Source organism: Pteropus vampyrus, unplaced genomic scaffold (assembly GCF_000151845.1).
Source record: "Pteropus vampyrus isolate Shadow unplaced genomic scaffold, Pvam_2.0 Scaffold4, whole genome shotgun sequence".
NCBI lineage: Eukaryota > Metazoa > Chordata > Mammalia > Chiroptera > Pteropodidae > Pteropus > Pteropus vampyrus.
Window position 1 is genome coordinate 19576286 of NW_011888785.1, and position 26201 is coordinate 19602486.

General features: G+C 37.7%; 1 protein-coding gene across 3 annotated transcripts in view; it reads left to right on the top strand.

Moving 5' to 3' along the window:
• Nucleotides 1-26201, top strand: part of ABCB1 (ATP binding cassette subfamily B member 1) — a 90645-nt gene that overhangs the window by 54718 nt on the left and 9726 nt on the right. For all 3 annotated transcript variants that reach the window (XM_011364135.2, XM_023533424.1, XM_023533435.1), the window contains 10 exons: nucleotides 729-905; nucleotides 1414-1560; nucleotides 3866-3973; nucleotides 6629-6706; nucleotides 9135-9218; nucleotides 14696-14899; nucleotides 16869-16969; nucleotides 18156-18296; nucleotides 20484-20640; nucleotides 21148-21345. In XM_011364135.2, coding sequence (XP_011362437.1) covers nucleotides 729-905; nucleotides 1414-1560; nucleotides 3866-3973; nucleotides 6629-6706; nucleotides 9135-9218; nucleotides 14696-14899; nucleotides 16869-16969; nucleotides 18156-18296; nucleotides 20484-20640; nucleotides 21148-21345 — 1395 coding nt within the window. The remainder of the gene's footprint in view (nucleotides 1-728; nucleotides 906-1413; nucleotides 1561-3865; nucleotides 3974-6628; nucleotides 6707-9134; nucleotides 9219-14695; nucleotides 14900-16868; nucleotides 16970-18155; nucleotides 18297-20483; nucleotides 20641-21147; nucleotides 21346-26201) is intronic.

The following is a 26201-nucleotide window of genomic DNA, read 5'->3' on the forward strand; positions in this document are numbered from 1 at the left end:
TATTTTTTTCTTTGACAATATATATATTGTCACATATATATGACAATAAATATATATGTATATTTTCTTTAAAGGAGGGGAAATAAAGAAGGATAATTAGAGAAAAATTTTTTAAAGTTTTAAAAGTTTAACGGTGAACGGTACACTGTAGTAGCCATTAGCCTCATGTGAATATTGGGTACAATGGTGGTTAATCTGAATCGAAGTGTTAAGCAGAAAATGCATACTAGATTCTGAAGATTTAGTATAAGAAAAGAATACAAAATATCTCAATAAATTTTGCATTGATTACATGTTAAAATGCTAATGTCCTGGATACATTATGTTAAATAAAATATTAGAATTGATTTTACTTCTCTAACATTTTTTAATGTGGCTACTGAGAAAATTTAAAATGATAACTGTGGCTCACGGTATGGCTTGCACTGTGTTTCTGTTGACAGCACTGGTCAAACATGATTGAACCAAAACACCCACAAAAAGGAGATGACTAGATAAGCTATGTGGAATGGATACCATGTTATTTCAGGATGTTTAGTGGGAATCATTCTTATTTAGTAGTATTAGTTTTCAAACATATTACAAGTAAAATATGAAATAGCAGTTTAACTTTATCCTTTCCTATATTTACTCAGATTACCATTTTCCTTGATATCTGATATTCAGTGATTAATTTTCCTTGGTTAACTGAGCCTAACCAGCTTATGTATATATCTTGTTTATTTTAGACAAGAGGAAATGAGATTGAATTAGAAAATGAAATTAGTGAATCCAAAAGTGAAATGGATGCCTTGGAAATGTCTCCAAAAGATTCAGGATCCAGTCTAATAAGAAGAAGATCAACCCGCAGGAGTATCCATGCACCACAAGGCCAAGACAGAAAGCTTAGTACAGAAGAAGCCTTGGTATGGAGGAGTGTGTGGAGTTATGTTTTCAACCCTTTCACTGTGGCTGCCCTAATTTGGTGGGCTAAGGCTAGGGTAGGAGTAGGAACAAGAAAAGGTTATCCAGAATCCTTCTGTCCTATCCCCCAGAGTGTTCCACAAACCATAATCTCAATGGTTTAGACTTGGGTTAGAATTTATGAATGATAATTTGTAGGGCAAGAATTTCAGAATTAAAATTTATAATGTAAAGAGACAGATTATAATGGGTCTTTATACTTACTTGTAAATATTCTTGTCACGTTCTAAATGTTAAATGTTTGTGGAAATCTTTATTCCTTAAAAAATAGAGGAGTAATATAACAAAATCTGTCATTTTTAAAGCTAAATAGCCATCAACTAATAAGGAAATAAGATTAGATATATTCATTAAAAATGTTTGTGCATATGGAAGAACTGTTCATCATGAAATCAATTATGTACCAATTCTTTTTCTGACTAGCCTGTTGTAATATTTTGTGTTATCCAGGATGAAAATGTACCTCTAGTTTCATTTTGGAGGATTCTGAAGCTGAATATAACTGAATGGCCTTATTTTGTGGTTGGTGTATTTTGTGCCCTTATAAATGGAGGCCTGCAACCAGCATTTGCAGTAATATTTTCAAAGATCATAGGGGTAAGTGTTTATGTTCACTTTCTGGATTTACTTGTGAATCCTAACTAAAGAATGAACTATTTGTATTTGTAACTGTATACAAAAGCCACACACACACACACACACACACACACACACACACACACAAAATATGGACCTTCATATGAAATGAAGCAGCTTGAATATGTAAGAACAGAAGTCTGGTATGTGATAGAGAAGCTAATTTTTTGAATCTTCCTTTGTCCTGGCAGTGGTTTCTACTAGGATCCTGGGGATCAAATCCCTGAAGTAATCAATGAAACTGACTAGGAGGCTATCTCTTATCTGCTATCACTAGGCTCTGAGTAAACCTCATGAACTGTCATATCACCAGTAGGCAGAGAGAGTTACCCGTGTATTTGTCAGACCGGCTTGAGAGGGAGCTGTTCTCTGATATACACATTTATCAGGATGTAATAGGCCTAGCATGCTCCCTCCATAAGATGTCCGTCCCCCTGTTTAGATGAAAACAAATGGAATGGCTTCCAAAAAATTGAGATTGTCATATGTTCGTTGCACCTACTTTTAATGATGGCATTTTCAGTAATAAAGCTGCAATCCAGGCAGGAATTCTTTGTTTAGTGACTGAAGTTCAAACATCAAGCTGAGAACATCCTTACCCTAATTTCTGGAAAAAGAGATTGATCGCTACACAAAACACAGGCCAAATACGAATTTTCATTATATATTTATTAAAAAAAAACACATAAATATTCAGGTCTACCCATGCCTGGCTAACTTATTTCAGGTTGGCATTTGTATGTTTAATATATACATTCAAGAAATAATTTTTCAGTGTCTGCCTTGTGCCAGGTACTGTTCTAGGTACTGGAAAAGTACCAAGAAGGAGATAAAGTGTCTGATTGCATGGAACATATGTACTAGGTCAGGGGTTAGCTAACTTTTTCTGTAAAAGGTAAGATAGTAAATATTTTAGGCTTTGCAGGCCATATGGTCTCTGTTGCCAATACTCAACCTTGCCATTGTAGTGCAAAAGTAGCTGTAAAACTTGACATAAACGTTTGACTGGCGACCCACATTTGCCAATTTCTGTTCTAATATTTGCCTCACAGGCAGAGAAGCAGACAGTGACATCATCAGAAAAAAATGGAATTCGAGTAGTTAGGAATGGATGTAGCTGTATGTAACGAAACTCAATTTAAGGATTTTTTGTTTTCCACATACCTTATGTAACAATAGGCCTGAAAGCAGGTGGTCCAGGGCTGACACTTTAGCTCCTAGATATTGGGTAGGCAATCAGCCATCTGCCTCACTGAAGGTTTGTAAGACAGAGTTTAAGGTTGTGGGCTCTGAGTTGGATTACTTGGGTTTAAACCCTTGAGTCATCACTTGCTGGCTGGTACTATGATGAGTTAACTAATCTCTCCGTGCTTCAGTTTTCTTCTGTGTAAAATGGTCATAATAATAAAACAAACCTCAGTAAGTGATCGTGAGGATAAAAGGATATAGCGTACATGAATTTGTATAGAATAATGTCTGGCACAGAGTTAAGAGCTCACTGATTAGTAGCTATTATTTTTGTTAGAATGACAAATCAAGACAATTTCTTTCTAAAAAGCTTTTTTCCTTTACAAAGGATAGAGTTGTCTGGGCTGGGTTAGGAATGTGGCTCTGTTGTAGGACTGACTTTGACCCGCTGTGAAGGGTGATGTTTGTTTTCTTTGAAGCGGTTCTTGTCTGTGTTCCTGGAGCCCAAGACATCCTATTAGCTCTTCTAACCATTTCTGGGAAGGACTCCATGTGTGGTGTTGGGTCAGCTGGCTGTGGTTCCCCACTGGCTACCTAACTGGCCATCCTGTAAAAAAGACTGGCTTAGGGAACTGCCTTTCTTTCTGAAAGACCTGGGCTGAGTGAATGACCACTTATCTCTGGTTCACCAAAACCACATTAGCAGATTTGTCTCCAGACACCTTGGGACAGTTTGAAATGTCCAAATTATAAAATAATGAATTACCATACAATGTATTTTCCTCAAAGGAAGAAAAGAGTATTCATTTTTCATATCTACTTTACATAGTAGGTGCGGCACTTGTGGTACTCATTACTCCAAGAGAGAGTATGAGCAGAAAAAGTGTTGGATTGATTTATGATTGACAGACCCTGTGAATATATATACACCTTTAAATTTGGGGTTAAGGAAGCCAGCCTCGACCTCCATTATAGGCTCTCTTGACCCCCAAATACTGTACTAAACGGGAAATGAGTCAGACGCAGAATGACTTCTTTAGTGATTGAACTGAAAACCCTTTCAATATTTTCTTAACAGATTTTTACCAGAAATGATGATCCTGAAACAAAACGACAGAATAGTAACCTGTTTTCATTGTTGTTTCTCATCCTTGGAATTATTTCTTTTATTACATTTTTCCTTCAGGTAAATGTTTACATTTTCACTTTATTCATTTTGAGAAATGCATTGTTATTCAACAATGTGAATTTATAAACATCTGTGTAATTTGCTTTTCAGTAGAATTGCTCCTCTATTAACTGGGCTATTAGCAGCCAATTGTTTTTGGATATTTGAAACAAAGATGGCTCCCTTGCTTACCTCCTCTTCTTTACCCTCACCTCCCCCAGCTGAAATATTAATGAAGTCAGAGGGAACCAAACAAAGAAATTAAGTACTCTAAAAGATTAGTTATGGTAAGGCAGTATGGGTTATGGTGTTAGACCTAGAGTTGAGTACAGGTTGAACCAGTTCCTAATTGTATATCCTTGGGCAAATAATTTAAACTGCCTAAGCCTGTCTCCTCATCTATGAGATAGGGAAAATGGTACCTGCATCTAGATGATTAAGAGATAATGGGACCAGGTTCCCAGGCCTGTGTGAGGCAGTTGCAAAACTCAGTCACTTATTGAATGAATGAATGAACGAATGAATGAATGATTAGCCACATGTAATTTTTAAGACAGAATTCTGAATAGATCTCTTTATTTAACATTTTTTAAGCATGTATTAATATTTTTAATAGAAAGAGCATTGGTCGGACATTGGCTAGGAGGTACAAAAGAAGAAGACTGAACTCTTTCATTACTATGTACTTAAAGTCTCACTGGGGCATTTGACCTTACTGTAATAGATGTGATGCTCTAGTGGTATACAAGATTGCCATGCCAATTCTTAATGCAGTAGCAGTTGGTAGAAAGTAAAGATGGCTGAGGTGAAGTTGGTTAAAGAATTTAGAGGGAGGTAGGCTTTGAGCTGGTCTCTTAAAGTTTGGAGTTTAGGACTGGTGAAGCCAAAGCAGTTAAAACAATATGTTTGTGATACGATGATGCATGGAGAGACTGGAGCCTACCTGGCAAACCAAGATGAGAACAAAGGCTCTGAATCATAGGGCCTCAGAAGTGTAGATACAGCACTGAGCCCAGTGTTAGAATGGCCAGCCCCTCATTTAGAAACATTAGGAGTGAGCTTGGTGGGTGATGAAATCTCAGGCTCTGGGTTCCCATTCTGGTAAGGATTCTCACAAACCTGGATTTAGATTTCAACTCTGCCATGTTAGAACTGTGGCCTCTGGCAGCTTATCAGCCTCCCTAAACCTTAGTTTCTTCTGTAAAGTGATTATAGGATTGTCATGATGACTTAATGAGATAATACATGTAAAGTATAGTGTCACAGGAAGCACATAACAACAGCTAGCTCTCCATTTATATCGTCTTCAATATAACAACAGTAATATTCCTATAATGGGCAAGATATTTCACATTGCATTCAGTCTAATAGCGGAAACTTTTATCTGGTCATCTCCAAGCAAATGTAATCATTTTAGTAATTTTAGGCTTAAACTCAATCTAATAATTTCTCTCCTCCTTCTCCCTGGGTTGGCATCTATGTTAGCAGAGGGGTTATGCAGCATTATAGCACTGGGTGGGGGATGATGATCTACTTTGTGCTGGCTACCAGAAGGATATGTGGCCCCATCTGGCCTACATTTACATGGCCCGACCTGGCTGTCTCCTTTATCAGGAACACTTAGAAGAATTGGTTCTTTCTCCACCTGTGCTCTTTGCATGTGTTTCTTTCCTCTCTCCATAGTGCCCAGCATGCTACTTGGGAACATAGAGGACATACGGGAATCCTCCTCCACTTCTCTGATTCTGCAGGAGACTGAAGGCTGTTAGTAGGGCCTACCCTCTCCTAATGTACCATCCAGCCGTTTCCATTGTGCTTTCTCCATGCCACTGTGTGACAGGCCTCATCTGTAAGCTGACACTCAGCAGAGCTCCAGAAAGAAAAGAGGAGCACTGCTTCCTTTTAGTCCTGTATCCACAACTCATTGAGATGAGAGTTCTGTTGTCCTTCCCCTAGATGTGGCCAAACATGGCCGCATAATCACAGCTTACTCAATTTTTCCCCAATAACTTTCTTCCTTCCTCTCAAATACAGGTTATACCCTTGGGGGGTGGGAGGGGTAGTACAGAAAATTTTCTCTAAGTAAGCCTTCTTCCCCAATCTCTTTTTCTCCTAGGCTTTGGCCTTTTTAAACTTAGAAATTAAGAATTTGATGTCTTTGTTCTCTGCATCCTTTATGTCCAGGAGACTGTATATTCCTGTTTTCCCCGTACACCTCAGGTCCTGGTATAATTATCAATAGTACCCATTTTCACTTTCAAAAGTATCCTGGTTTGGATGATACATAATATAGCTACCCTGTTTAGAGCGTCCCCTGACTAGGGAACAACTTCAGCTTCCTGAGTGACAGACCCTGGTTCACTGGGAGAAATAAGGAGGGGTGGGAGTGGAGGACAAAGAACCACATTTCTGAAAAAAATTCCTGATGGGCTGCCACCTAGCTGGGGAGTGGCAACATCAATTTCAAAACTGGGCTCTCCTGGCTATGCCACCAGTGCAGTTAGGCACCATGTTATACAGACACCGAAATGTAGACAACCCTTAAAATCAGGCTTTCTGATGCTGTCTAGCGTCCTCTTCAGCCGTGACATCAAATCCCTCTCCTTTTGTGTGATCAGCAGCCTCGTCTCTGACAAGTCCCCTTCCTTGTGGGTTTGTTCTCATTCTTCGCAGGGCTTTTTGTTTGGCAAAGCAGGTGAGATCCTGACCAAGCGGCTACGATACATGGTTTTCAGATCCATGCTGAGACAGGTATGTTTATGGATGTGCAGAACTCCCCACCTGGGCCCCATGGACTCTGGCAGTGGGAGTATCGTCAGGTTATTCGGAGCAGCTCCTGCATTGCTCTTCCCTAGATCTCGTCTCACAGATGCAGATGAACCACTGCCCAGATGCAGGCTCAGAGGTCCTGCTGTCTCCCTGTCTGCTGTGGGTGCCTTTGTCTCAGCAGCTGTAGGCAGAGTAGGCAGAGAGATATTCAATACCCATCATCTCTTTCTTTCTTTCCTTCTTTACTCTGGGAAACCCAGGATACTTGTGTTTCTTCCCACCAAGTGGTACTCTCTTTACCCTTTCTTTCTGCAAATCAAAATTCATCCCCATGGCCCATTTCCTCATTGCCCAGTTTCTTTGCCGGTTTACTAATTCAAGCTGCAGTGTTACTATCTGATAAAGACTGAATTTAATGCCTCTTGCATTTTATACTTTCAAAACCCCTGGGGGAAAAGGAGAGAAGAAATTCTGGGAATGTAACCCTAAGCAGTCCAGTTCAAACAGGAAACTTTAACAATCATGAAAATTTTGTATGTGACTTTCCATTTTAAAATCACTGATCACTTGCCAGTGAGTCAAATGATGCTTCAGAGGATGCCCCAGAAATACCAGGGGTACTTGAACCCTTCCTGAGAAGCATCAGTTTGCTGCATTAGGATATCCAGATGACATTTTCATTTTCCTAGCTGTCTTTCGTTTCTCAGTCCTCTCCTGCTCCTACCACTGCCACTTAAAAAGAAGACATAGTTATGAGAATTGCTAGCTAATGACTGACAGAGTCAGAACTGAATCTATGAGTGAGAGAGCACTCTTTGATAGAGGGCCCTATCCTAGGACTCTCAGTCAAACCATATTTGTAGCTGAGATTCTATTTAGGCTTGAGGCTGACCTTGGTTTAAGGCCAAATGCCCCATTATCCCACCAGCCCCCAGGCCAACTCCTAGGTGCATTACACTTTGGAAGCTGAGCTGATGGTTTGTGTAATGCTCTCTCCATAAATTAAGTCCAGCTAGCATATATTAAGTGCCTTCTGCTTACAAGGTACAATACTATATACTATAAGTCATTCAAATCTGAATGGACCCTGTCTTCAAGGAAGTTACATTCCAGTGGGGGAGGCACTTAGAGGCTTAACAATTTTAAAAAGCAAATTGATATATGCTATAACAAGTTATAATGCTGTTTTTTTCTTAAAGATTTTTTGGGGGAAAATGAGAGATACTGCTTTAATGCAAATCACCAGTTTAGATAACTTCTTAGGACCATAGTTATTTTTCTAATAGAAATAAATTTATACTTCAAACTGACTATCTTTTCAGTATTTGTGTATTTAAAAATATAAGTGGTTTTGTAAAGAAAATTTTGTTTTATGTTGAATGTGAAATTTTAATTTAGATTTTTGTTGTTGTTGTTTTTTAACCCAATTTATATATTCTTCCCCAAACTATAGTTACTTGTTTATCCAACTTCTGTATTTAGATGTCTAATAAACATTTCATACTAACATTTCCAACATTGGACTTGAAACTCTCGCCTGCCACAGGGTTCATTCCTTACCTAGACTTCCCCCATATTAGTAACGGCAGCTCCATTCCACCAGTTGTTCAAGCTAAAAACCTGAGTCATCCTTGACTCCTTTCTTTCTGTTTAATGTTACAAAAGCCTCCTAACCGGTCTCATTGCTTCCATCTTTATCCCAATCCAGTAGGTTCACCTCCCAAAAGTGAGAATCATTTTTCTAAAATATAACTAAATCATAGCCCTCTGCCCAGAACCTGCTGGAAATTTCCCATATCCTTCAGGGTAAAATCTGAAATTTTTACAGTGCCTGTAAGGTCACACATGGTGTGACCCCCACAACTCCTTTTGATGAACAGATCAAATGTGCCTTTGCCTTGCACATGCTATTTCTTCCTTCTCTCAGATATTCTCATCCTTCTCTTTGTTCAGGTCTCTGCTCAAATATCACTTTAGAGAGGCCTTCTCTGTCCCTTCCATAGTCTACAAAATGCCACCTTCTTCACTTTTCCTTCTTACCCTACTCTATTTTTCTTCATAGCATTTATTACCACCTGGCATGGTATATATTTATTTATTTGTGGCTTCCATCTCAAGGCTCTAGGCTTCATGAAAGCAGCAACTTTGTCCTTTTCTGTTCATTATTATATAGATTGAACACTTAGAAATCACATTTGGAACAAAATAGTCACTCAAAAATTTTTTTTGACAAATGAAGTGATTTATGTGTTTGCCTAATAAGTCCCTTCCTTGTCGATTCAGTGTGAAATCCTGAGTGCTAAATGCAGGGGATATAAATGACAAATAAAACTGACCCCGTCGTTGTCTTCAGAGTTAAGAGTCTCATAAATAAGGCTTTAAAATAATCGAATCATTTTCCATGCCACAGGATGTGAGCTGGTTTGACGACCCTAAAAACACCACTGGAGCATTGACGACCAGGCTTGCCAATGACGCTGCTCAAGTGAAAGGGGTATGTACCTCCTTTCTGTTGGTGTTTGTCTTAATTGGCCATTTTGAATCAGCATGAAACTGATTTTCTCATTAGATGTATTAGTTCTCATCATCTTTAAGAAAATGTTAAATAAACATTTAACCTACACAATATATCATATGCCTTAGAGCCAAATTGTTAACTATTTGAACATCGTATACTGTTTAATATGTAGATAACTCACAGGCTTTCTTTTATTTGCCATCTTGTCCATGCTATTAAAAAAATACATATGGAAAGATATTTAGAAAAAAGAAGTATTTATCAGCATATCATGCAGAATCAGTCTATTTTAATGTTCAGTTAATCAACAGAAAAATTTAATTGCCTCCAACAAAAAGAACGTGTGTCATTGCTGTAAGAAAGTTTAAGGTCATTAGAGTTCAGAAAAGAGGAAAGAAAACCTCAAAAAAAGGTTGAAAGAAATGAATGAAAAGCACATTAAAAATTTGAAGCAAGGGTAAAAGAAATAACATTATCAGACCATAAAGCTTAAATTTTGCTGCAAAATTTATATAAATCTCTTTAATTGATAAAACTAGACACTGTTAAACCAGGACATTTCGATTTATGGATGAAGTGAAAATTTCTTCTACAACTACAACTGTTTATAGCAAAAATCCAAAAGATGATGTCAAATTTGAAAAAAAAAAAAAAAGCATGTAATCTCTGCCATCTTTCTCTCCCTCGAACCTTATCAATCTTTGGTTTTTAATCTTTCTATAAGATAGTATCTGTAACATTTCTTCTATCTAACATATGGAGCTTCTGCAAGAATAATTTAGGTTATGAATATAGAAGCATACAGAGAGTTGTAAAATTGCAATATAAATCTTAGGAATTGTTTTAATACAGATTTCTTTGCTGAAAGCAAACATATCAACGAAAATTGAGGTTTAGACCAAGTTGTATAGAACCTAACAGAACTGAATGTGCATTTCTTGAAATAACTTTGAACTTCCTAAAACAGACAACAACCCTGACCTTATGGAGTCTGCATGGCATGTCAGATCATCCTAAGAGCTATGGAAAAAAAATGGCAGCAGGATATGGGGATAGGAGCTGGCTAGTTATCAGGGAAAGAAAGCCTCAATGATCTGTTGATGTAAGCAAGAGGCCTGAAGGAAGGAGAGGTGCAAGCCTCGCAGACGTCTAGAAAAATGTTCTAAACAGAAGGATCGGCAACTGCAAAGGCCCTGAGGATGGAGCCCAAAACAGAAGGAGTAAAATGAGTGGAAGGAAGAGTCATAAGAGTTGAAGTTTGCATTATATCTGGAATTAGATGGGCAACCATTGTAGGGTTTTGAATGCAGGGGTGAGGTGACATGATCTGAAATTTTTAAAGGCTGTTATGTGAATAGGCTGAAGGGGCAAGGGTGGAGGCAGGGAGTCTGGTGCAGTAATCCAGGGTAGGGATGGTAGTGTTTTTAGACTAGGTTGTTCATAGTGAAGGTGATAAAAAATAATCAGACTCAGAATATGTTGGTTGGTTGGATGTAGGATACAAGAAAAAGAGGATGTAAGAATGACTTTAAAATTTTTGACTTGCACAACTGAAAAAAATAGAGTTGCTTTTTTAGTAAAACCGTGAAGCCTATTGAGAGAGCAGTTTTAAGGGCGGGAGAATCAAGAGTTCTATTTGGAACATGGTGAATTTGAGATGCCCACATTATATCTCCAAGTGGAGTCAAGAAGTGGATTTGCAAGTCTTGAGTTTGATAGAGAAGTCTGGTATGGAAATAGACATTCCGGGACTTTTCAGTACATGGGTGGCTTTTAAAGCTGTGAGACTGGAAGTAGCCAAGGAAGCATGTATAACTAGAGAAGATGGCAAAGTGTGGGTCCTGAGCTCAGGGCTATATAGATGAACCAGCAAAGAAGAGCAAGAAGAAGTAGACAGTGAGGGAGAAGAGCCGTATCCCAGAAACGAAACGAAGAAAGCATTTTAAGGAAGGAGCGGTCTAGGGTATCAAATACTACTGATGAGCTTGCAAGACCCAAACATTCCACTATGCTGTAGCCATGTGGACGTGTTTATGGTTCTAATATAAACAGTTTCAGAGGTGTGGTGGGAGCAAAGCCTGATGGGAGTTGATTCAGGAGAAAAGTGAAAAGAAGAATAGGACACGTTTGGAAAAACTGTTCAAGGATTTTCTGGTAAAGGGGGCAGGAAAATGGATGGTAGGAGGATGTAAAGTAATTTCTATATTATTTTTTACTTAAATTGACATGAGAAACAATCAACAAGCTTGGGGTAAATCTATTTTGCTTGCTTACTGGAAGAGCTGTTTTTGGGGCTAGTGATCACTGTAAACAAATTATAATCTTTACATTTTCTAAGTCCTATACTCCCTTGCTGAACTTAGCTACCATAACTTTAGTATACCTTTCACAGAGACCTCAGTGTGTGTACTATGTGCTTTCACAGACCTACAACCCATAGCCCATTTGGTATTGAGAGCACAATCCTGAAGGAAACACTAACTTATGCTGTTGGAGCTAAACACTCAGCAGATGCAGTCTGGGCATTCTGTGCTGGCAGTCCTTCCCTCTTCAATTCCTCTGCGGTGATGGCCTGCTTTAGGCCACAGCGCTTTCCTATATTTGTAAAATTAGTAGTCATTCCTTTCCCTCCACAGTGTGGCTTGTGAGGCCCTTGGCTATCCCCAGGAACTCTGCTAGTCTCTAATCGCCTGCTGGTGTCAACTGTCTGCTTTTAATTTGTTTCCTCAAAGGCATCGCAGACTTGCACTTTAATGGCCCCACCAGCATGAGCCACCTGCACGCGCAGTGTAGCCATTCTGAGTCAGAACTGTTTTCCAGAATTCAAAACGGTGACTAAAAAAGAAAGGCCAGGAAAGAGGAAGCAAGCAGATTGGTGAGTGCTGTCTGAGCTAGGAAGGCCCAGTATAGTTGTTACCACAAATCAGCTAAGAGAGAATAGTTGTATCCACTTTATGCCACTAGCTGACCTGTTAGTGATGGACGATTTGTATGTGTGTATATATATAAATATATACACATACATTTACATGTATATACATATATGTGTACACACACACACACACACACACACACACACACACACATACACATAAGTATGTGTGTATCTTTATTCCACAAAGGGGAAATGGTGTCATTAATTTTTTTACATATAAGAATATCTGAGGCAAGCGGTGTTATCTCAAATCATTGCCAAGGCAGGGCTAACTCAAGTTTGTCTGTATATAATTAATGATAATGTTTATCTAGGTTAAATTTTTTTTCATATTTAACTTTATCATCGATGAAACATTTTCTCAGATGTATTTTTGAGTAAGTAGCCTAATTCTGCTAAACATAAATCAGAAGGAAATTTCTCAATATTTTGCCTATGAAATAGTGGGCTTTTAAATTTTATTTATTTTGGTATCAGGACTAGCATTCTGTAGAGAAAAAAAGCAAAGGAGAGCCAAATAGAAATCAAAAGCAAATATTTATTTTTAAAAAATTTTTTTTCTGGGAAGAAATAGTTGAGGGAAAGATGAAGTTAAATGATCCTAATTTCGTGAGGAGGTTCAGGAAATATGCTTGTTTTTTCAGTAAGCACAAGTATTTTAAAATTAGATTTCAAGTGGTATGGTGGAATTTTGAGGAGGAAATAAATAGCAGGAGAGGGAGAAACAGAGAAGGGCGGGGAGAAAAATGAGTAGGAGAGGAAATGAGATACAAATACTTGTAAGTACAGTGGGATGGAGAGGTTGTAAGGGAAGTCAGTGGATTTCAAGTGTTAGCCTTACCTTGGCTTCACATTTGGCTGTAGTGTTTGGAGTGTTACCTCCACTGGGCCCTAGTTTTTTAAATAAAAATTACTTGGCTTCATTACTAATCCATGTTCTCCCATTCATTGTTAACCAGTGCAATGCCACCTGAAGTGCTAAATTTAATTAAGCCAAGGGGTTTAATCTACCCCAGCTGAAGGTTCTAGATCTTTTAACTCATCTTCATGTACATTAAAGAAGAATTTGTCACTTTTGATCTATTTTACTTATTTCTTTGGCCTTGACTGCCATCTAAAGCTGAATATTTATATGTCTGAAAGGATAACTCATCTGCGCTGAACTTGGAGAGAGTTCTTAGTGCTTCTCTAAGTCAGTTGCTGTGGGAAGTGAGTTCTGAGAAAGACATGTGGATAGTAAGAACAGGAGCAATCTACATTGTCCTTGTGTTGCAGACTCTCTCCAGGTTGTACACTTTGACTTTCAAATTGAAAATGTGCAAATACAGAGAGCTGACTTTGAAGGCCACTCCACTCTGACTGATGCCAAACTTAGCTAAGCACCCCTTTAATATAAGCTCAATGACTGCATCAAATAAAAATAAATGCTCTGTTATTTATGCTATCTCTTGCAGCTCTGGTGCAGTTAGTTCCCTGGTTAGTTCCCTTTCCCCCTAATGACTGATCTACTGTTTATATTATGTAAGTGTTGAATGATTTTAGACAGTTGATATTGGGATAGGGGGTATTGTAAAGGATTGTGTCCTAGAATTCAGAGCTGAGTAAACCTTTAGTTATTAATCAATGTACCTGCTCATATCAAGGATTAGGAGAAATTTGTCCAAAGTCGCAGAGGTGGCAGTGACCATCCTAGACTATACTCCACCATAATCTTTATCTGAGACTAGTCCCACTCAGGCAGAGGAAATTCTGGGAGTGGAAAAGAACATGGGCTATTTCCACACAAAGCAGATGTGGGAACCACAGCAGGAATTTGGAATGGCTTGAGTCCACAGAGTGTTTCAGGGTAGAGAGAGAGAGGTATAGAGCGGTGGACTGAAATGACTGTAGTTTGGCTTCTGGTTTTAGAGTTGGAAGTCACTGCATGCTACTGAAAGTCATATTTTGGGCTATATCTGGCATTCAAACTGAAGGATCTGATGCCTGCTTAATATCCTAAATTAATTTCCATAGCTTTCAGCTTTTTATACTTTTTCCAAATCAAATTCAGATTAAATTAACACAGTCAGCATCTCAAATAGGCCAATGTACATTTGAATATCCTTCATGAGAAATATTAAGCTCAAATTATACGTAGTTCTGCATCTAACATTGGAAATTTCCAACATTCCAAGTTTAATGTAATTGTCAGACTGTTTTATCTTGCTAATCTACAGAGCTCACTTTAGTGATCATGGTTTCATTAATGAAAATTTTCTTGATCTTAAAAAATGTGAAGACAGAAATATGCAGTTGAACTCTGCATTATTGACCTACTTTCAGTATTTATTCTGAAGTCATGAAAATCTTAATTTTACAAACCAAATAAACTTACAAGTAAACCTTTATTTTTTACTTCCTAACTGAGAAGAGAATAGGTTTTCATAAGGCTGATTGTCATGTTCCTCAATAAAATGTAAGGATAGATTTTAAAGATAATGTAAAAGTGCCCTCCTAATTCGTTTTGTTTGTTTTGCAGGCTACAGGCTCCAGGCTCGCTATAATTACCCAAAATATAGCAAATCTTGGGACAGGCATTATTATATCCTTAATCTATGGCTGGCAGTTGACGCTTTTACTCTTAGGAATTGTACCCATCATTGCAATAGCAGGAGTTGTTGAAATGAAAATGTTGTCTGGACAAGCACTAAAAGATAAGAAAGAACTAGAAGGTGCAGGGAAGGTGAGTCGAACTAAGTGCAATTGCTTACCTAAGTAAAATGTTCCAATCAGTGTTGTTCTGATACTGTTACTCACTACTACTCAAAGCAGTCTTACAACTCAATACCAAAAAAATAAACAATTTGATCAAAAAAACGAGCAAAGGACATGAAAAGACATTTCTCCAAAGAAGATATACAGATGGCCAGTAGACATGAAAAGATGCTCATCATCACTAATATCAGAGAAATGCAAATTAAAACCACAATGAGATTGCACCTCACATCTGTCAGAATTGCAGTCATTAATAAATCTACAAACTACAAGTGTTGGTGAGGATGTGGAGAAAAGGGAACCCTTGTGAACTGTTGGTGGACTGTAAATTGGAGCAGCCACTATGGAAAACAGTATGAAGATTCCTCAAAAAATTAAAAATAGAACTAACATATGACTCAGTGATTCTACTTCTGGGCATTTATTCAAAGAAATCCAAAATACTAATTCAAAATGGTGTATGCACCCATATGTTCATTTCAGCATTATTCACAATAGCCAAGATATAGAAGCAACCTAAGAGTTCATTGACAGACAAATGGATAAAGAAGTGGTACATCAATTCAGTAAAATAGTACTCATCTATAAAAAAAAAAAAAAATGAAATCTTGCCATTTAAGATAGTACGGATGGACCGAGAGGATACTATGCTAAGTGAAATAAGACAGAGAAAGATAAATACACATGATTTCACTTACATGTGGAATCTAAATAAACAAAATAAATGAACAAACAAAACAGAAATAAACTCATAAATACAGAGAACAAATTGATGGTTGCCAAATGGGAGGGAGTTGGGGTTATAGGTGAAAAAGGTGAAGAGATTAAGAAATACAAATTGCCAGTTATAAAAATAGTCATAGGGATGTAAAGTACAGCACAGGGATTATAGTAAAAAATATTATAATAACTACATATGATGTCAGATGGGTACTAGATTTATCAGGGGGATCACTTTGTAAATTATATAAATGCCTAATCGCTATGTTTACACCTGAAACTAATATAATATTATATGTCAACTGTAATTGAAAAATTTTTTAAATTAAAAAAAAATTTGAATGATAGAAACTTTCTAGAAAACAAATTGCTAATATGTGCCATGTTCCTTAAAACCCTTTGACCTAGGAATTTCACTTTTAAGAACTTCTCCTAGAAAATAATTCAATACGGACAAATGTTTATATACAAGACGATTATCACAACATTTTTTTAATAAGAAAAGAATGGAAAACTTGTTCAATAATAAAGGAATGCTTAATTGTCTGAGATATTAAGTGACCCATTAAATATCCCATTATTAATGTATATTTAATGACCTTGGAAAGTGCTTTTGATATTTGTTAAGGTAAAATATAATGATATAAGGCCAAATATAGAATCTTGTCCCAATTTTGTTAAAAATGTATATGCTTAGGGAAAAAAATGGAAGCTAATATGTAAAATATACCAATATGTAACTTTTTATTACCTTCTTTACCTTTCGATATTTTCCAATTATTCCTCTATCATGAGTACTAATTATAAAGAGAAAAATACAAATGTTACATTTAAAAATATATAAAATGACTATGAACTTAAAATATGACCATCATAGAAGAAGGAGCACGATAGTAGATGTAAAATACTGAGTTCTCAGGTTAATTTTGCCACTGTAAACCTATATGGCTTTAGGTAAATGCTTTTATCTGTTTAAGCCTTACCTTCTCTTTCTGTAAAGAGGAGACTGATTTATCCAATCTTCCTTCCAGATCTAAAAATTGATTTGATAAATTTCTTAGTATACTTTTCCATAGGGAAGAAGCTTATAGGTCATAATAAGTTAATAAAATTAATTTTGTTATTACATATTATTTATCTCTTTTATGGATTTCAAACTAATGGCCACCATTTATTTGTCTTTGTGCCTCTTAGTGACTGGGTGTTTTTTGTTACAGATTGCTACCGAAACAATTGAAAACTTCCGAACTGTTGTTTCTTTGACTCGGGAGCAGAAGTTTGAATATATGTATGCACAGAGTTTGCAGGTACCATACAGGTAATAACCACTGAGGCATGGGAGGGGAGTGTGTGAGTTTGTCAATCACCAGATTTGTTTTCAGGAGGATTACTTTGGCTGGAAGGTAGGGAACCAGTGGAGAAACTATTGAAGGGAACCATTCAGAAAGTACTTGTAATTATCCAGGAAAGAAATCACAAGGCCCTGACCTAAGGCAGGGGCATCTCTGTGGTAGAACCTGTAAGAGCAGGTGACTGGTGGGGAGGGGAGAGTGAGAAGATATTGAGAATGTCTCTCTGGTGCCAAGTTTGGCTAATGACCTTATTAGGTATCTGTGGGAGCTGAGGAAGCAGTGCTTCTTGAAGTATGCCTTTCCTTCCTCTCTTTACTTTTCTCCAGGAGGAGGCCTTCTCTTCTTCCACTAATGAATTCATCCAGTGAGAGCTCTAATAAGTGATCTGAATATAAGCAAGCACCTCCTCCCAAAAGGAGAGACTTTTTTTCTGAAAACAATTTCATTTGAAATCTTAAAATATGAAATAGATTAAAGCAGAGGCGATCTGGTTGCAATGGGAGGAGGAGGCCCAAGGGCTGCCCACCCGTTAGCCTGCTCTTACCTTCACGTCACCTACACCCGCGTGGTTCAGAAAATACACAAATGTTAACCACTTTGTGAAACCTTCTCTGACTCCCCTAGAGAGTTAAGTTCTCCCTCCTTTCTCCTTATAGCATGTTATTGATAAGGTTTCTGCATCGCATAAATTTTAATTTACCATGACTCTTGGATACCCAAGGCCAAGAACATGCCTGATTCCTCTGTGTTGCCCATCATGGTCCCTGCAGCTCGTCAATGTTGCATAAATGTGTATTGATGAATGTTTACTGTAGTGTACATACATGTTACATGTACAAGAGTGAGGGCAAAAGCGGAGGGACTTCCATTTGTTAATCCCTAATAGGCTTTTCATGTTTTTCTTGGCTTATGTTAACTTTACTTTAACACTTTGAAGTGTGGGTAATTTAAAGATGAAGACACCAAGGCTCAGAGATTAGGCAGTTTCCTAAATTCTCACAAGTGGTAAAGTGAAGACTAAAGTTAGTTTTTTGGAAACTAAACCCACTTTTTTCTGCCATGCTTCCATGCCCCACCACCAACCTATCAAAGGTTACATTTTAAGTCTTGAGAAGTGAAAGTCAAGTAAGTTTCAAAATGTCTTCTTTTCAGAAACTCTTTGAGGAAAGCACACATCTTTGGCATCACATTTTCCATCACACAGGCAATGATGTATTTTTCCTATGCTGGCTGTTTTCGGTTTGGTGCCTACTTGGTGGCACATCGGCTCATGGAATTTGAGGATGTTCTGTTGTAAGTATTGGATTAATATTTACAATTAAACTTTAGAGATATAACTGAGGTGAACATGCTTCATACCTGGATAGAAAACCTTTACTGTGACGCTTCAGGAAGAGATTTCATATTTAAAAGGTGGCATTTTGCCTCTGCATCTCCCTGTGTTTCATTTGGGGAATCAGTGACTCCTTCTCTCTCCACTTCTTACTCACACATTTGACCTTTCTGGATCTTTGGCTAGATGGGGTGGTGATTCATTAAGGGGTTTACAGATGGCCATGGCATTTTGGAAGAAGCCTAACCCTGAGCAAAGCATCTGGCTCCTTCAGAAGGACTCTGAACAGGGCAGCTAACGAATGGTGTGGAGAACTTAGTTTTGGAAGCCCTGGCAGATTCTAGGATAAATTTGCTTTCTTCAATAAAAGAGGAGCAATTAGATGGTAAGAGCTGGAGAATTTCAGAAATGACAAAGGAAAGCTAGATTGCAGTATCCACTACATCACTATGAATGCAGAAAATTGTACCTTGGTCAGGGAGAGACAAGCCTGAACTTTATTATACTTCTAAAGTATTCAAATATGCAGTTTGGTACTAAAAAGTGTGTATAATTTTTCTGAGCATCTGGATTTGGTACTAGGTGAGATTCTGCCCTTTGATAGCATACTGTAATTAGTAATAATAGTTTTACATTTAAACCAGAATCATCTCAACCCGGCAACATAATGTATTAGTATATTTCCATTCTATTTAGACATGGACATGTACATGCATTATAGCTTGCTCAGGATGGCCCCAACAGAAGGTTTAAAGTTTCCACTTAATAGCTCCATCTGACAAATGATATACAAGTGCTATTTATGACCATGACCAGAAGATCAAAACCAGGCACCATTAGCATTGGAGCTTTGATTAGATAATTATTTGATATATTGCTTTACTCCAAGGTAAGGCATTGAATTGATGAAAGTTGCTGACACTTGAGCATTTAGAGTCATTGATTTTATGACTCTAAATGAAAGGAAAAGGAAAATCTGTCTGATCAGAGAGCAGAACATTTTGAAGAGTCCATAGATCTAAAGGATAACAAGTCCAGGATTAACCATCTGTGTGATTTATTTAGAGCTATTTAAAAAACCAAAAAAGACACCATGTGCTACATTAACACAGGCAGAGAGTCCAGAGAAGAGGAAGTGATGGACTCACAGTATTATTCTTTGAGGGTTCCTAAGTTTGATGTCAGTTTCAGGCTCACTGTTAAAAAAAAAAAAAGGCGTGTTGATGAATGTGTCCAGAGGAAGGCGGCTGCAAGGTTGAGAGTGAAAGGAGTTATTAGGGAAGCAAATTGTCTACATCGTGCCTGCAATGTAGCAGGAATCTCAATCTAGCTTTCCTTTGTCATTTCTGAAATTCTCCAAATCTTACCATTTAACTGCTCTTCTTTTTTTCCCACAACATTCCAATACTTGAAGGGCTGTCTTAAAAAGTTATAGATTTTTCTTCAATTTGAAGAACTTTTTAACAGTAGGTGTAATCAGCCTTGCTACTCCCTAAAACAGAGGATGGAAGCCACTTTAGAGAAATGCCCAGGCATAAACATTTTTGTCCACAAGTCTATGGGTCAGCTGGGTAGTTCTGCTGATCTTGTTTGGGCATCATGGATCTCAGCTGGGCTCACTCATGTGTCTGCAGTGAGCTATGAGCTAGTTGACTGGGACCCACACAGCTCCCTTCTATCTGTGCCTTGTTGTCCAGGAGGCTAGTTGGGCTTATGGTAGTAGCAGAGTTTTGAGGGAGGGAGAGAAAGAGAGACATACAGACAGAGACAGAGAGATTGCCAAAGCATACAGGGTCCCCTGAGTCATAGGCTTGGAACTGACAACAGTCACCACCACCACATCCTGTTGACTAGAGCAAGTTACAAGGCCAACCCAGATTCAAAGGGTAGAAAAAAAAATTTTCCAGTTTTTAAATGGAGTAGCTGCAAAATCACATTGCAAAATGGTGAAGATACAGACATGAAAAATGGGGCAATTTTACAGTCAATTTGTTACACTTACATAAACATAAAGAAAAATGTTTATTTTATTTTTTAACTTCTCTTTTATAATGATTTGAGGCAATGCTCTTTGGTTATAGAAGTGTCAGCTTTCAAGCACTGCAGTTATAATTCTTTGCACACATTTTGTCTTTGTTTTTTACAAGGGTATTCTCAGCTATTGTCTTCGGTGCCATGGCAGTGGGCCAGGTCAGTTCATTTGCTCCTGACTATGCCAAAGCCAAAATATCAGCGGCTCACATCATCATGATCATCGAAAAAGTCCCTCTGATCGACAGCGATAGCACAGAAGGCCTAAAGCTAGTGAGTTTTGATTAAATGGTCTTCTCCTAACTGACGTTTCGATTAAATGATCTTCTCCTAACTGACAAATGAAAGTATTCTAAGAAGAGATTTAATATCTGTGCTTTTTTAAATTTGCTGATGAGAAAAAGAAACTTTATAGATCACAAGTTCATTTTAATAAATGCTAATAGCATGTATTAACATCCAGTACTTTTACATGACAAAGTTACAGGGAGATAGGAATTCTGCCCACTTTATAAGCAAATTCTGTTAATCAGGTTTTATTATATGTAGATTATTCCCAGGGAACAGATTGAGTTATCACATTTGTATTGTACTAACAATACATGCTATAAAAACATTGACTCTTTGAGATCTTGTTTATTAAATTCTAGCAGTTGCAAATGAGACCCAAGTATATTATAAGTTCACTACCTTCTGACACCTGGTAGTAGAGGGGGTTGGCTATACAATATGTTTCCAGGATTATAGCAATCAAATTTATTGGTTTTGTTCTGATTTTAGAATATGTTGGAAGGAAATGTGACATTTAATGAAGTCATGTTCAACTATCCCACCCGGCCAGACATCCCAGTGCTTCAGGGGCTGAGCCTGCAAGTGAAGAAGGGCCAGACGCTGGCCCTGGTGGGCAGCAGCGGCTGTGGGAAGAGCACGGTGGTCCAGCTTCTTGAGCGGTTCTACGACCCCTTGGCTGGAACAGTGGTGAGCACACTTTCATATTCAGCTCATTTTAAGTTTCTCATCGTCTGAATGCCTGGATTTATTTAAGTATCCATTGTAAGCTGTGTTTTTTCAAACCTTTAAACAACAGTCCCACTTAGTGTCTGACATCCTAGAAACGGTCTCCAAGCTGTTTCATCTGCCCCAGCCAACATCCACAGCCCCTCCCTCAGCACTGCCCCTCTAACCTGCTTTGTGAGCAGCCTTTTATCCACCTGGCTCCTTTCCCTTAATTAGATTTCACCTTCCATGAGAAGATCCAGCAAAAATTTAAGTAGCCAGAAATATAGAGGAAAGACAAGATGGGAACCGAGGATAGGGAGTGTTTCAAGAAGAAGGTCATCAGCAATGACAAAGGCTATGGAGAGGTAGGGTAAGATGAAGACTGAAAAGACACGATAGTATTTGGCAATTAATGAGCTACTTCTGACATTTTCAGTCAAGCATTCCCAGTGAAGAGGTGGTGGTAGAAACCAGTTTAGCATAGCTGAGGTATAGCTACGAGGGAAAATGGAGACTGAATGGAGACTATCAAGAAGATCAAAGGTGAAGGAAGGGCAAATAAGAACAGCAGCTTGAGTGGGGAGGCAGAGGCCAGGGAAAATGGCGAGGGTATCTTGAGCATTTTAATAGCCAAAGGTGAGGTAGAGCCATTGATGGGAAGAAGGCATTGAATCATTTTCTAAGGAAAAAAGTGAGATCAACAAGTTTGGGAAGTGGAAAAAGAATATAAAGAGATTCCCTTTTGTTTCCCTAACTAAAAGAATAAGTAAAGGGTCATATTTATTCATTCAGCATTCAACAAACCTTTACTGAGTGCCTGTCAGCAACTGTCTTAGGTAATGGGGATAAGAATCTTGAAGAGAGCAGTGAAATTTTAAGTGACTATAATGGAGACTAGAAAAAGAATGAAATTAGTAAGGAATAGAATTTATAGTAAGAAATTTTTATCACATAGGTATTTAATTATCTGTTACACCTAACGGTGATATTAAAAATATTTAACAACTGGGATGGCATGGGCATTGACCAACCAGACACTTGTTCCATATGGTTAGATTGATGCCCACCAGTTGCATATAGGCCCTACTTGTGTTAATGACTGACATAAAATAGAATTTTATTTTTTTACTTCCCCTCAGCGTTCACGGTTACTCATGAATATGTTTTATTGTATTCAAAGACAGTTATGCCTTTACTCAGTCTATTTTTTCACAGCTACATAAGCTTTGTTCCTTATTTTTACCACTTTATTTTTTCTGTGAATTCTGATATCATGCTTCAATTTTGTGGTTAAAGTTTGAACAAAGGACTCTAAGTGAAGACCTCACCTGCAAATAAGGCAATTAGAGGACTAACTGTTAGCTCTCAGACACTGATTATGGCTTTTAACAGAGATTTATGAAGCAGTGTGCTAAATGTTGAACTCTAATGAGCTATAGGCTACCCTCAAAGACTTTTAACTGAAGAAATGTGGTATATACTTCCATGAGTTAGATTAAAGAATAAGATAGGCTTGAGCTGGTTCTTGAAGGATAAGTAGAGCTGGTTGCATAGGGGTATAAGGGTGTGCATCGAGATGTCATAAGATGCAAAAGATAATGCGAGTTGTGGTTGATAAGTGATTTGTTCCCAATATCTATATAGGCCATTTTGGCTGAAACAGTGGATTTAATTAGAGTTGTGTTTCTCAAATTTGTTTTATTATAACCCATTTAGGAAGGACAAAAAATTCTTATGGCCTCACTACTGCACTCATAGTCACTTTAGTGGAAGAAGTACTCAATAACAGTGTTGAGTTGAAAACAACGATAATGGTAAACAGTAAATAATTAAATAAGAAGAAAGTGAAGGAATTAATAATTATTGTATACATATAAAAACAAAAGGGGAGCATAATTAAAAACATGGACCATATCAATTATGATGCAGTGTAGGGAACAGAAACTGCTCTAGGTATTTCAAGTAGATAAGTAAATAAAAAGGGGAATTATGTGCTTACAAAATCATTGGAAGGGCTGAGGGCTGAAGGAGCGGAAGTAAAAAGTGAAAGAAAGTAAATTCTCCAGGACAGTCAAATCACAACACCGCAACTGGGATCCTGTGGCCAGGAAATAGCAGAAAATTATGCCAAATCACAGCTGCTTCAAACTTGAAGACATAAGACCAGAGTGTGGCTTTTGCAAAAACTCCCATCTGCCATAACACATGTGTTAGCGTACCATGGCTGCTAAAGAGAATTGGCCTCCGCATTCCAGATTTTGCACAGGGTATCTCACTGAAGAAACCTCAATTACTTCTAGAACCAGAAGAGAGTCTGGGAAATAATTTTTAGCCTTCCATTCCCTTGATTTATGGAAAGGCAGACACAGAAGAATATGGAAATGAATGTTGAGTGCATAGGACAATAATTATCTTAAGACAATGCTAATAATGCACTGAATACAAAGTGTCCTCATCTATTGTAGGAATACTATTACCTGCTCCTGTGCGTTTGCACTAGAACTTTGAAATACCGCCAAGTGGTGCATAGCAGCCAGACTGAGTGGACATGTCCCCAGTAAACACTAATAACTGTGCCAAGTTTGTTTATGGATAGCAATTAGTAACCCTTAATAACTCAGTAGATTATTAGTAATTAGTTCTAATTACCATGTGAAAATGAGTCTTTGGATTTGAGCATCATTTAACCATAAGAACAGAAGAAAGAGCTTGACTCCGAAGTCAGGAAATCCTCATGACTATCAATAGGCCGTGAATTATACTTTGAGCAGCATTGACCCGAGCGGTGGTTCTCAAGTTGGTGTATATCAGAATGGCCTAGAGAGCTAGTAAAGAACACAGCTACCCTGGCTCATTCAAGTAGGTTTCTGGCCTTTTAATTTTTTATAATTTTCTCAGACAATTCTGATACCAGCCATAGTCTGAGAACCACTGAACTGATAAATTTGAAAGGTTTAAGTTAAATTATAGAGAGTCTTGAAAATTGAAGCTACAGAATTGTACAGAGAGGAGGTTCCAAGTTTTGTGGAGCCTAAAGTTTAAATGATTTTAGGTACTTTACTTAAAAGAATACAAAGTTATGAATAAAGAATTAGATACAAAAGTGAATATTTGCTTAGAATGAAAAACAAAACATCGAAAACTTAGATTCTGATCCCTTTTCTCTTTAGGTAAGTTATCATAAATACTTACCTGGCAGAGCTTTCTGACTACAGCCTGGCCTCCCTCCTACCCAGCATTTACCTGTTTAACTCCCAGTATTTACCCTTGAAGCTTGGGTTCATTAGTTTCACTGTCAAATTGCTTCTGGTTTGAGTCTTCCCCTGACCTTTCCAACTCTGGTCCATCCCATACACCACTGTTAGAGTCCCCTGTCCCTCTTTGGATACAGTTAGAAGCTTGTTATCATTGTCTAAGAATTACTCAGTGGGTGCTTGGGTTAAGACGGGGGCATTACTCTTTTGAAGCAGGACAGAAAGCATCTTTCAATTTTGAGACTCCTGTGTTACCAAAACCTAACCTGTAGTGTGTAGTCCAATCATAGCTCCCCCGATTACTAACTGTGTGACCTTGCACAAGTTACTTAACTGCTCTTTCCTTGTCTATAAAACGGGGATTAAAATCACATCTCCCTCACAAGGGTTGCTGTGAAGATTAAACAAGAGAATGCATGAGACATGCTTATCACAGGACCTATAGTATAGTCAGTGGTCAATTTATCTGTAATTATTATCTCAGTGTAAATACATACAGCAGAATAATACATATTTAACATTTAATTATTTGTGCTAATGAAAGCAAGCAGTAGATTTATCAATCTAGAATAAAGATAGCTAATCATTTTAATTTGGCCTTACATTATTATTACCAATGTGTTTATTTTCCTAATTAAGCTTTTATTTAGGTCAGTATTTTTTGAGCGATGCTCACTGATTTCCCAGAGTTCCTTGGTCTTTCCTCAGACCACCACCCAGACCTCAGCCAAAGAACCTCTGCATTGATCTGCTTTATATTTGGGCTTCTAAACATGTTTTCCCTAAAAAATAAGGATTCTTCAGCTAACACAGATTTTAAATAATTTGCAACTCCAGTGTATCGTGTGGGGAAAAGGAGGCCCAGGAATGTTATTGTATTCATTGTGATGGAGAAACTCATTAAAACTTGCTGGGATCATTCAAATTTGTCTGATTATACTAGTTAGACAGTGTCTGTTTTCCTCCCAGGGGCATAAGCCTGGAAAAAAAACCAACACAACTACTTTTTCTTTCCTCAGATTTACATTTCTCAAGTACAGTGTTCCATTTAACAAGATCTGTTTCACCACATCACTGTGTGGTTTTTCCTGCCTTTCTCCACCCTCTCCACCTTCATTTCACACTGTAAGTAGGCCTGGAGATAGATGCTTGAAACAGTCTCCACGGCAACTGGGCCTGGTACCAATAAGGTCGTGGCTGTGTTTTCCATTCTCCTACCTGTAAGCTTCACAACAGTTGCCTTCTTGCAGCAAAGACTGTATCCTACTTCTGACCATCTGTCTAACACAGACAACCAGCCAGGCATACAGGGTACAGACAGTATACAAGGCTCAGTATATACTCATCATCACTATGAGAAAAGCTTGAAGCTGAGTCATTCATGTCTTTTTTTTTTGATATGTCAATCTTTTTTAAAATTAAATTTAATATTTTGTTAAATTTATTGTGGTGACATTGATTAATAAAATTACATAGGTTTAAAGTGTACAATTCAATAAATATCATCTGTATATTGTACTGTGTATTCACTACCAATGTCATATTTCCTTCCATCGCTATATAAATATTGCACCCCCTTTA